The sequence below is a fragment of the Grampus griseus genome (genome assembly GCF_964374135.1).
Source record: "Grampus griseus genome assembly, chromosome: 8".
In the NCBI taxonomy this organism is placed as follows: domain Eukaryota; kingdom Metazoa; phylum Chordata; class Mammalia; order Artiodactyla; family Delphinidae; genus Grampus; species Grampus griseus.
The window spans coordinates 73,160,426-73,174,004 of record NC_139002.1 but is presented as its reverse complement, the minus strand read 5'-3'; the positions used below and the strand labels follow the sequence as shown (position 1 = coordinate 73,174,004).

The 13,579-nt window shown below is 38.9% G+C and overlaps 1 protein-coding gene across 1 annotated transcript in view; it reads right to left on the bottom strand.

The window, feature by feature from the left end:
• Positions 1-13,579, bottom strand: part of LOC309826121 (L-lactate dehydrogenase C chain-like) — a gene marked incomplete at both ends in the record, with an annotated part of 50,522 nt that overhangs the window by 24,187 nt on the left and 12,756 nt on the right. The window contains 1 exon segment of the mRNA XM_082660100.1: positions 10,417-10,656. Within this exon segment, the coding sequence (XP_082516226.1) occupies positions 10,417-10,656 (240 nt within the window).

The window sequence follows — 13,579 nt, the reverse complement described above, 5'->3', positions numbered from 1 at the left end:
ACATACCATTGTAAAGCAATTATACTCCAATAAAGATGTTAAAATGAAAAAAAAAATAAAGGAGATTAAATGAAAAAAAAAAAAAACGAGGCAAAATCCACAGAAGACTCCCCTCCCCCCATCCTAACTAAACTCTCATGACCATATTTTGTACATTCAAGGGAAAAGTTGAAAAAAAAGTAAAGACAACAAAATAATGGGAAACTAATTATGTTCAGTAATAGATGACTGAAATGAAAGCTATTAAATAGCAAGAATAACAGAGAGTTAACCGTAACTCTCTGACTAAATGGGTTTGCCTCCACCAGAGCTATGTAGGTCCTCACGGTCTGCATATATGCCTTCTAATTTTTCCCACTGGTCCTGTCCTAGTCTAATTTGTAAATTACCTCGCTCCTGATTTTTTAGTTTTTGTTTCACTGTGTATTTCCTATAGCTGCCTTAAATTCTTTGTGGAATCAAGGAAATATATATATATATATATATATATATATATATAAATTTTTTTTTTTTTTTTCCTGTGGTACACGGGCCTCTCACTGTTGTGGCCTCTCCCGTTGTGGAGCAACAGGCTCCGGACACGCAGGCTCAGCGGCCATGGCTCACAGGCGCAGCCGCTCCGCGGCATGTGGGATCTTCCCGGATCGGGGCATGAACCCGTGTCCCCTGCATCGGCAGGGGGACTCTCAACCACTGCGCCATCAGGGAAGCCCGGAAATATATATTTTTGTATGAAGCACATGCACTCCTACCTTGGACACCAAGAGGGAGCTACCAATTGACTGTTACCAAGCATCCATCAATAACCAGTTAGATGAGGTACCATAAATACTCACTGTGAAATACCTGAGGGCAGAAATCATGTCATACTGAGCTCATAACCATAACACAGCAAGCATAGTAGTAGTTTGCTAAAAGAATAACCTAGAGGATGGTCTAAACTCCCTGTGTGGTATTTCAACAGAGGGACCAAATCAACTATTTGAGTTTATATTAATTGGTATAATACTTGCAGGGTTGAAGATATTTAATTTTTTTATACCATGAAGTTATATTTCTATTTTCCTTCTGATATACATTGTCTTAAAAATAAGTACTTAGTAAAAATTATATATAAACACATAATGTTAATGAAGCAATATAAAGTGAATATGCTGGTGCCCTAATGGAGGAAAGCACAAAACGAAATTTCAGTACTAGAAATTCTGTTGTTTTATGAGAAGAATCATAAGTTCTATATTAAATGGGTTAGTATACATATTCTACTAAACCTGAAGACAACTTTTACATATATGACATACTTCAGAAGTATAACTTACATCTGTACAGGTTGAGTATCATTAGAATAGAGAAATTCCTTTACCATTTCCTTTTTCTAGCCTTGAGAGGCTGGAGTTATGTCATAGGTCCAATGTTGTTTTATTTTTGAAAGATCAGGTGAAGATACTTTCAAAATGTAAAATATACAGTCTACTATCTTCTGTTCTATAAAACATGGAACATTAAAAGGTTTTAAAATATCAGGTCTTTTTGGACATCCCAAAGTGTGTTTACACTCTTCTTTAAAAGGGCCTCCTCCTCAGAATTCAAGTTAACTTTCACAACATCTGAGGCACCATTTTGGCCCAAGACACAAGGGATACTGAGAAAGATTTCTTCTTTTATTCCATATAAGCCCTAAAAGGCAAAATTAGGTTATTATTCAGTAACCTGATATGGAAAAGCAGCTATGCAAGACGGCTTCAGAATAAGAATATACAGAGAGACTACGGAGCTCAAGAATCATTCGGAGGGCAGCAGAGTGATCGTCAACAGTACGAAGAGCATCCTAATGTCCTATGACCATGTGAGAACTTGTGTTTAATGACATGAAGAATGTACCACATGCCTTCAAAGGGGCCCAAAAGGGCACTGTCTATTTTACCCCTTACCCTTGTCATATTTCTTTCTAAGCGGAAGAATGCAGTCTGATGAAGGACTGTGAGATCAAGCAGGCTGTGTTTGGTGTAAAATAATCAAGAGAACAGTGAAGGCAGAAGCAGGAAGTGGCTGGGCAGGCTCTGCTTTGTATAATCTTTACATGAGGGGATGCCACTGAGTTTGGACAACAGATGCTAACAGGTGGCTTCTCAAGCCTCCAGAGGTGGAGCCTCCAGTGGAGCCTAAGCTTCCAGGTACTCACATGCTCAGCAGGGTTTACGTAATTCCCCCGCTAGTCACCAGTGGAATGTACTCCTGCCCTCCTGGCTACCACTTGGCTTCTATCCAGGACCTTCCATGATGGACAGGGCCATGGAACGGGTGCAGCCATGGCCACCACCCTATCCTAGGGCCATGGAGCCTCCCATCAGCAGCCCTGATGTTCCCTCCACTCCTGCAGCTGAAGCCAAGGCTGTAGAGGCAGCTGCTAGAGCCTATTACAACCTGGGTAACCCACACAATGTCTACATGCCCACAAACCAGCCTCCACCTCCTCCCTGGAAGGTAGGAAGAGCCAGTAGACCTCTCACACCTCTCTGCCCCCTACCACCCATTGCCTTTTCTTACCCCAGAATGTAGGGCTGGAGGAGGCAATGGGAAAGTCTTGTTGTTCCTCCAGTTGTGCCTGTAAAGTTACCAGAACCAGCGTTGAGAAAGGGAGAGGCTCCTTGACCCTGGAGTGGTGCCTCCCAGCTTCCCATAGTAGTTCAGAGCCCACAGGCACTACTCAGCCAGGCTTCCCTCTCACCGTCTCTGGGGCTCTCCTCAGGAGCTCAGCGTTCCTGCTTTACTCTAGTGGCCCACAGAGGGACTCCCTATCTACCTTTTCCACTGCAGTCCAACTCCCTCATTTTGGTAGCCACTTTATACTCAACCTCCTGATCTCCATCAGAACAGCCACATGTCTTCTCCTCAGGGTCCCCTGCCAGGCTCTACTCACATTCACTCCACTCTGGTCCGTGCCTCGCCATGGAAGGCCACTGTCCCACCAGACTGTCAGCCCACATTCCCTTCCCAGCCACATTCCAGCTGCAGTCACACTTGCCTGCCCCTGCTTCCCTTTCCTGTCCTTGGTCATTCTGTTGCTCCCTCTGTGTAGCACAATACCTTTTAGAGCTTTAACATGAGCTGCCAGGGATTGGGTGGCATCAGGAACAAGGCAGCGTGGCTGGGGCAAAAGCCCTCCTGCCTTCCATGCTGGTGTTTCAGGAATTTGCTCTCTCTCCTTTCACTGTATCTCTTCCTGCTAGAAAGGGCTTCTTGGATTAGAACTGGAAATGTATGTCCATGCCATTATGCCATTTGGGGGCTGCTGGGTAGACTGGAAACAAGGGCCCTGACCTCCAAGGCTGCCCTGGCCTAGCCCTGTGTACTGCCATGACCTGCTGCCCCCCCCCCTTAGCCTATCCTCTTCCCTTTAAGCGTCATGCCTGGTTGGCAGTATGACCCCTGGATGCACTGAAATTTGCTTCCTTTCCTCATAGACTGGCCGTGAAGTGAGGAAATGGTTATTTAAAGAGAATTCCCTATTTATCTGACAAAAAATCAAGTTAATATATTAATGTTAAATAAACTCTATTGGCAACTTTATTTGCTTTATTTGCTTTATTTGCTGAAGTAATAAAAATGAAGTAACTGGGAAAAAAGATTAAGAGCATACAAATGATTTTGCTCTTAATGTCAAATGTTTAAGTATTTCCTATAAACTATAACTCATCCACTGACTTGTTCAGTAAAGACTATGAAATTCCCGTATTACTCAACCTCTTTCCAGGAGCGTTCATTTGACACCTCCCTGACTCTTCTTCAGGAGCCCTCTGGGGGTAATTGCTTATTCTCCCACAGCCCTTTGTATCCTCAAAAGAGGAAGAGTGTAGAATCCACTGTATACCCCTCACTGTCTCTTCCAGATTATTAATCCCTTGCTCTCTTAAAAACAAAAACAATTCCCCCTATTTTTTGAGGCCCATCTTATTCAGCTTTTCTTTCCTTTCTAATGACCGTCTACAAACCTCTTGAGTATTCCATCTCATTCATAAAAGACTTTGACCCTAGCAATCTTCTCTCTCTATCCCAGTTTGTGCCATTATCCTTGGTGGCTTCATTGTCCATGTGGATAAACGAACTAATTCCCTTTCTTTCCAGTTTCTTGTCTTCTTTAGCTCATGGGACCTTCTCCCACCCCAAGTATCTTACTCTGAACCTTGTTATGAGGTTCCTCCATATCCAATTTATATTCCTTTCTTGTAACTCTTTTGCTACACCCTAAGACCCTTTGCCTATTTTAATTTTTATAAATATTTCTTAAATTATTACTCATTTTCTTTTTGTAATTTATTCATTTGTATGTAGATAACATTTAAGGGCAACCGTCTTGAATTTGACTGTGACCCTTTAGCAGAAGGTCAAACTCATTTTTTTTTTTTCAAACTCATTTTTAACAAGTATAGACACCAAAACTACCTACACCTCTATCTATCTCTCTGTCTTCCTCTCTTCTCTCTCCCCCTTTAACACTGCACAAGTAAAACCCAAACCCAGATGAATTCAGTTATCTACTTTCTCCACTCCTGCACTCAGGTCCCTAGAGAAAACCACACAACAAAGCTGATCTTTAACTTTTGTCAAAATTAATACTTATCTACCTCAAGCATCCACCTGACAGTAATTCTGCCTTTATTTTTTTGTCAAATTCTATTTCTCACTATCTACAAAGGTGATTTCAAATCTTCTCAAACACCTGATTTTTCTATACCTCCCTTGACTTTCAGTAGATGATTTTGTCTCCTTTCACTAAAAAGAAGTCATCAGATGCTTCCAATGCCAAACTTACAAACCTATATGATTCACTACCTATCTTCTCTTTGTTATCCCCTATTAAAAAAGATAGTTGTCCCTCCTCCTTTCTGGGACTAATACCTTCACCAATGCTCTGGATCCCACCATCTCTGCTTATTACTTCTATCTTCAATATCTTCTTTACATCTTATCTTTTAAACAACAACAAAAAAAAACCTGCCTTGCCCTGATTTTCCTCTCCAGTTACTGCTCTCTCTCCTTAATTTCACAGCCACTTACCTCAAAAGAGCTGTTTATACTGGCTTTACTTTCTCCAGTCTACTTAAAAGGTTCTCAGCTGGAGGTGATTTTGCCTTACCAAACATTCCCAAGGGACATTTGGTAATGTCTGGAGACATTTTTTTTTAACATCTTTATTGGAGTATAATTGTGAAAATAATTCTTATTTTCTACAATAAATATGTATTTTATTTTTGCATTGCCACCAACAGCGATCTCGGATTTGGACTGACCGTAAAACTCAAAGGACAAAGAAGTTTTAACCTAGCTCTTATATAATTTTGAGAAAAGGATCCAGGACAAGAAACACACAATGTACAGTATCATTATTTGTATCAGATGGTCTTGCAACTACCTAGGCACGGTTTTAAGGCCCCAGGACTGCACACAACACACTCGGTAGCAAATTACACTGATGTGTAAATGGACAAGCTCAACACAGGAAAGTTGGGCCTGCACTACACTTATTGTGGTGTCCTGTGATTTGACTATCAATCCAAAACCAGGGGCACTACTAGAGGGTAAGAGGATTGATGTCAAAATTAAAATTAACTTTCAGATCCTCAATATAACCAAGACTCTGTGGGGTAAGTAAAAAGAAAGGAAAGTTTTGCCTAGAGATTGATTGACTAGTGGTGTATGAGTTGAAGAAAGCTTTGCAGTAGATAAGTGGGGACAAATCTTACCAGTAGAATCTGGATGACAGGTTTACCCTCTCAGGAATTAACAAAATGTCTTGAGAAAGAGAAGAGGGTTGAGAAGAAAATGGCTAAAAACATAATCCTTTAGTTGCTATTAACCATCCTAATGAAATTAAAACCGCTGGTGTAAAAGGGAGGATAGAGAACAAGCAGTTTCAAGGCTGGTATTTTAAGACAAAGACTGACCCATGCTGTAAACTAAATGCTCTATTCAGAACCTGGAAAGACAGCCTATTAAATCATGATGTCACTCCCCTGCAATTGTTAGTTAGGCACTGGAAAATCAGAGGCTATAACATAAAAGAGTTGAGTCATTTTTAGATAAGTACTACAGTATCCTGAGGATTCTTTGTAACTATAGATCCTCTGCTAAATGAACAAGGGGCAAATAATTTAATGCTGGACATTGCATTGTTGAGAGGACTAACTGGAATGAGTACTGATCTGTAATGTGTTGCAGTGTTTGGTATTCAAATCATACAGGACTACAGTGGAAAATGTGATCTTAATCACTATTCCCTTATAGCAATAGTGTTTCAAATGAAAAAGAAACTAGCAGTCCCTGTAGTACAATTATCTGGGATTGGGCAGACAAAAGCCTAACACTGTGACCTCCCTATAAAGATGGGCTACTCCATGACATCTGGAAACCAGTATTGGCTAAAACATGTTCCTTTGTGGCTGGGTTATAACTGAGCCACCAGATCAGTTAGATTCCTGCATTTACTGGGAAATGGTCTCTAGTGGTCCCTGTAACTGGAAATATATGGTACAATATGTGGGTAAGGGACATTTTTGTTAAGATATGAAATGATACTGTAATATTAACATATGTTTCATTTGCTAGGCATTAATTTAATCTCTTATCCAAAGCTATGTGGCATAACAAAGGTTTGTAGGTCCCCTTAAGGAAATCTAAGAAAATGAAACATACCAATAAAAATTATCACAGTGAAAAGATATTTTGGGATATTGACCTGAAACTTCCAATTGATGTGGAAATAGTTTGACTAGAAGAAGAAATAAATTTGCTTTAGAGAAACTGAACACACAAATGCATCTATCAATAACTTTAATAAGGTACAAGTTATAGTAAATAAAAGGGCAAAATAAGATAGTCCAATTAGTTAAGAATTACCAAAACATCTGGTGAGGGATTTTGGTTACCTATTGGATCTTATAGATCCTGGTAATTATAGGTGTATACAAGCTTGTTTTTTTTCTATGTGTAAAATATTAGGACATGCTTGATACAAAGATAATCACCCAGGTCATGGGTGAATGGTTAACAGCAGGTATGGACCCCTTCCAAAAAGGCAGGAGTATCTGGGAAGATGACTTTGAGTTTGCTTTTTCACAAAACAGTTTCCTAGGTTTAAAAATCTAGTTAAATACTGGAGGATTCTAGGAAGATGGAGAAGTAGGAAGCACCAGGAATCTATCTTCCCAACTAGACAATAACTGCACTGCCAGAATCTGTCTGACATAACTTTTGGTGGAACTCTGGAGTCTTCTGAAAGCTTGAAATTTCCAGGGGAAGGTTTGTATGTTAAACTGTGGTTAGTTTCAGCCAATTTCAGCCCTTAGCAGAGTAGCAGGGCTGTTTACATGTACGGAAAGCAGTCTGTGCACAGCCTGTGAAAAGCACCCTTTCCTCCAAATATCAGAGATCTGTTCTCTAATGACTGATTACTGCTTCTGATGACAGAAGGGTAGACAAAGAGGGCAAAGCCATTGTTGTTGCACCTCCCCACTACTGTTGCAAGCCTCTCCCCCTCTGGCTAAAGTAACCTCCAAGGAATGTAAAGGGCAGGCACCCTTTCCCCCTTCCCTTAATATTTCTTTTTCCCCTCATGGGAGCCAGACATTAAAGACCAGAACATACAAAAGCAGTGGCATATTTGGGGGAAATTAGAAAGTAACCACGTATGCCCAGGGAAAAGCACAGGCCTAGAGACAACCTCAAAGACCTTAAGAGTACACCTCAGGTTGGTCCTTGGCACAGAAACAGCCTTCAACCATCAAAAAACAAAAGCGATAACAATAACAACAAAAACCCAGCAAACCCTGGGGAAGGGATAGAATCTGATAACATTGTCATATATTACTAGATTCAAACATCCAGTTTTCAACAACAGCAACAAAAACAACAAAACACAAGGCATACAAAGAAATATAAAAGCATGGCCCATTCAAAGGGAAAAATGAATCAACAGAAACTGTCCCTGGGGGGGGGAAAAAACCGATGGCAGATATACTAGACAAAGACTTTAAAACAACTGTCTTAAAGATACTCAAAGAACTAAAGGAAGAGGTAGAGAAAGTCAAGAAAATGATGAGTGAACAAAACGGAAATATCAATAAAGAAATATAAAACCTAAAAAGAACCCCCACCCCCAAAATTCTAGAGCTGAAAAGCACAATAACTGAAATGAAAAAAATCACTAGATGGACTAAGAAGCAGATTTGAGCAGGCAGAAGACAGAATCAGCAAACCTGAAGATAGGACAATGGAAATTACTGACTCAGGAACAGAAAGAAAAAAGACTGAAGAAAAGTGAAAAACAAGATCATCAGCAGATTTCTCACCAGAAACTTTGGAGGCCAGAAGGTACTGGGCAGATATATTTAAAGTGATAAAAAGAAAACAACTGTCAACCAAGAATCATATCTTATACCGGCAAAACTGTTCTTCAAAAGTGAGGGAAAAATTAAGACTTTGCCAAAGAAACTAAAGCTTAGGGAGTTCATCACCACTAGACCAGTCCTGCAAGAAATACTCAAGGCAGTCCTGCAGGATGAAATAAACAATAACTTGAAGCCATGTGAAAAAATAAAGATCTCAATAAAGGTAAATGCATGGGCAGTTATAAAAGCTAGTAATATTGTAACAATGGTTTATACTTACACTTTTTATTTTCTGCATAATTTAGGAGACTAATACATTAAAAAAATTAGTCTAAAAGCTAGTATTACTGTGACTTTGGTATGTAACTCCCATTTTCAAATTTAAGAAACAACTGCATTTAAAAGAATTATTAGTTTATATTTTGGGGCAAACAGTGTGCAAAGATGCAATTTTGTGACATCAACAATCAAAAGGGGTGAGGATGGAACTATGAAGAAGCAGAGGTTTTGTATGTTATTGAAGTTAAGCTGGTAGAAATTCAAATAAGAGTATTATAACTTTAGGGTGCTAAAGGTAATCCCCCATGGCAACCAAAATGAAAATAGCTATAATAGCTATAGGATATATACAAAAGAAAATGAGACAGGAATTTAAATATTTCACTACAAAAAATAAACACAAAAGAAGACAGTAATGCAGGAAATGAGAAACAAGAAGCTCTAAAGCATATAGAAAACAAATAGCACAATGACAGAAGCCCCCATTATCAGTAATTACTTTAAATGTAAACAAATTACACTCTACAATCAAAAGAGATTGACATAATGGATCAAAACACAGAAGCCAAGTACATGCTGTCAACATGAAACTTACTTTAAAGCCAAAGACACAAATAGATTAAAAGTGACAGAATGGAAAAAGATATTTTATGCAAATAGTAACCAAAAGGGAGCAGGGGTGGCTATACTAATGTCAGATAAAATAGACTTCAAATCAAAAAAGTTTACAGTAGGCAAAGAAGGACATTACATACTAATTAGAGGTTCAATAAAGAAAATGAAAGAAAATAAAACAATAATTATAAACATGTATGCATCTAATAGCAGACCATCAAAATACATGAAGCAAAAACTGACAAAACTGAAGGGAGAAACAGACAGTTCTACAATAATAACTGAAGACTTAAATACCCAACTTTCAATAATGGATAGATCAATCAAACAGAAGGTAAGTAAGGAAATAGAGAATTCAACACCACAGACCAACTAGATCTAACAGACAAATGGAACACTTTACCCAACAATAACAGCATCTACATTCTCCTCAAGTGCACATGGGATATTTTCGAGAATAGACCATACGTTTACGTTATGCCACAAATTAAGTCTCAATAGATTTAAGAAGACAGGCATCATACAAAGTATATTCTCTGACACAATGAGGTGAATTTAGAAATCAATAACAAGTAACACTGGAAAATTCACAAATCTGTGGAAATTAAAAAGCACACTCTATAACAATCTAATGGATCAAAGAAGAAAGCACAATGGAAATTAGGAAATACTTAACGATGAATGAAAATGAAAACATAACATAAAACTTATTGGTCAGAGAGAAAGCAGTGCTAAAGGGTAAACTTATAGCCATATATGCTTACATTACAAAACACGAAAGATGTCAATCTAACATTACAACTTAAGGAACTAGAAAAAAAAGAACAAATTAAACCCAAATCTAGCAAATGGAAGTAAATAATGAAGATCAGAAATAACAAAATAGAGAATGGAAAAACAATAGAAAAAAATCAATGGTTCTTTGAAAAGATCAACAAATTGACAACTTTTAGCTAGATGAATTAAGAAAAAAGAGAGAAGACTCAAATTATTAAAATCAGAAATGAAAGTGGAGCCATTATTACTGCTTCTAAGCATTACCCATTTACCAAGGCCAGACAAAGTCACTATAAGAAAAAAACTAGAGGCGGAGGCACCACACGGGCCCGGGCAAGCTTCTGGGTTGCAGCCGTACGCCACGGCCTAGCATGTCGGAAGCGGATGAGGAGCAGCCCATGGAGACAATGGGCGCCACCGACAACGGACACGAGGCCATCACTGAAGGCAAGTCGCCAGCCGGCACTGGGGGCACGGTGGGTGCTGAAGGCGGAAGCACGGCGCCCCAGGCTGGCAACCAGAACGGCACGGAGGGCTACTAGATAAATGTCAGCAAGAACAAGGAGGATGCAGGAAAACTGTTCACTGGTGGCCTGAGCTGGGATACCAGCAAAAAGGACCTAAAGGACTATTTTACCAAATCTGGAGAGGTTGTTGACTGTACAATAAAAATGAATCAAAAAAAAAAATGGATCCCAGGGCCTCCCTGGTGGCACAGTGGTTGAGAGTCCGCCTGCCGATGCAGGGGACAGGGGTTCATGCCCCGGTCCGGGAAGATCCCACATGCCGCGGAGCGGCTGGGCCCGTGAGCCACGGCTGCTGAGCCTGCGCGTCCGGAGCCTGTGCTCCACAACGGGAGAGGCCACAACAGAGAGAGGCCCGTGTACCGCAAACAAAAACAAAAACAAAAACAAAAACATACCAAGTATCTTTTCCAAACACAATGTTACAAAACTAGAAATTAACAGGAGGGAAACTGGAAAGTTCAAAAATATATGGAAATTAAACAACACACACCTGAACAACCAAAGAGTCAAAGAAGAAATCAAAAGGGAAATTTAAAAATATCTTGAAACAAATGAAAATGGAAACACAACATACGAAAACTTATGGGATGAAGCAAGAGCAGTTCGTAGAGAGGGAAGTCTATACAGCATTAAATGCCTACATTAAGAAAAAAGGAAGACCTCAAATAAACAACCTCAAGGAGCCAGTAATAGAAGAACAAACCAAGTCCAAAGTTAGCAGAAGGAAGGAAATAACAAAGATCAGAGTGGAGATAAATTAAACAGAGACTAAAAGGACAATAGAAAAGGTCAATGAAACTAACACCTGGTTTTTTGAAAAGTTAAAATTGACAAACTGGACTAAGGAAAAAAGAGAGAAGACTCAAATAAAATCAGAAATGAAAACAGAGACCTTACCACTGATACCACACAAATACAAAGGATCACGACACTACTATGAACAATTATATGCCAACAAATTGGACACCCTAGAGGAAATGGATAAATTCCTAGAAACATAAACCTACCAACACTACATAATGAAGAAATAGAATAAATGAACAGACCAATAATGAGTAAAGAGATTGAATCAGTAATCAGAAATCTCCCAACAAAGAGAAGTCCAGGACCAGATGGCTTCCCTGGTGAATCTACCAAACATTTAAAGAATTAATGCCAATCCTTCTCAAACTCTTCCCCAAAACTGAAGAGTAGGGAAAACTCCCACACTCATTTTATGAGACCAACATTACTCTAATACCAAAACCAGATAAGGCTGCTACAGGAAAACTACAGGCCAATTTCCCTGATGAATACAGATGCAAAAATTCTCAACAAAATAGTAGCAAACCAAATTCAACAATATATTGAAAGGATCATAAATCATGATCAAGTGGGATTTATCCCTGGGATGTAAGGATGTTTTAACATATGCAAATCAATAAATGTGATATACCACATTAACAGAATAAAAATAAAAATTTTATTATCATTGCAATAGATGCAGAAAAAGCAATTACCAAAATTCAATACCTGTTCATGTCAATATCATATTAACAAAGTGGGTAGAGAAGGAATGTACCTAAACATAATAAAAGCCATATATAACAAGCCCACAACTAACATACTCAAAGGTGAAAACCTGAAAGCTGTTCCTCTAAGATCAGCAACAAGACAAGTGTTCCCACTCTCACCACTCCTATTCAACACAGTACTGAAAAGTCCTAGCCAGAGCAATAAGGCAGGAGCCAAAATGATAAGGTATCCAAATTAGAATAAAAGAAGTAAAACTGTCTCTGATAACAGATGATATGACCTTATTTATAGAAAATTCTAAAGACCCCACCAAAAACTAATAGAACTAATCAGTACATTTAGTGAAGTTTCAGGATACAAAATACAGAAATCAGTTGTGTTTCTATACACTAACAACAAATTACCTGAAAAATAAATAAAGAAAACAATCCCATTCACAATAATATCAAAAACAATAGATACTTAGGAATAAATTTAATCAAAGAGATTAAATATCTGCACACTCAAAACTATACGACTTTGATGCAAAAAAATGAAGCAGACACAAATAAATGGAAAAACATCCCATGTTCATGGATTGGAAGTAGTAATATTGTTAAAATGTTCATACTATCCAAAGCATTCCATAGATTCAATGCAATCTAAAATACCAACGGCATTTTCACAGAAATATAAAAAACAATCCTAAAATTCATATGGGGCCACAAAAGACCCCAAATAGCCAAAGCAATCCTGAGAAAGAAGAAAAAAGTTAGAGGCATCACACTGCCTGATTTCAAACTATATTACAAAGCTATAGTAATCAAAGCAGTATAGTACTGGAATAAAAACAGACATATAGACCAATGAAACAGAATCGAGAGCCTAGAAATAAGCCCTTGCAGATACTGTCAACGGATATTTGACAAGGGAGCCAAGAATACTCAGTGGAAAAATACAGTCTTTACAATGAATGGTGTTGGGAAACTGAATAATCACATGCAGAGGAATGAAACTGGACCCATATCTTATGCTGCTCACAAAAATCAACTCAAAATGGATTAAAGCTTTAAACAGAAGCCTGAAAGTGTAAAACTCCTAGAAGAAAATGTAGGGGAAAAACTCCTTGACATTGGTCTTGGCAATGATTTTTTTGGATATGACACCAAAAGCACAAGCAACAAAAGCAAAATAAATGACTGGGACTACATCAAACAAAAAAAAAAATTTGCAAACCATTTATCTTATAAGGGGTTAATATTCAAAACATCTAAGGAACTCATACAACTCAATACCAAAAATTCCGACTTAAAAATGGGCAGAGGGGGCTTCCCTGGTGGTGCAGTGGTTGCGAGTCCGCCTGCCGATGCAGGGGACACGGGTTCGTGCCCCGGTCCGGGAAGATCCCACATGCCGCGGAGCGGCTGGGCCCATGAGCCATGGACGCTGAGCCTGCGCGTCCGGAGCCTGTGCTCCGCAACGGGAGAGGCCACAACAGTG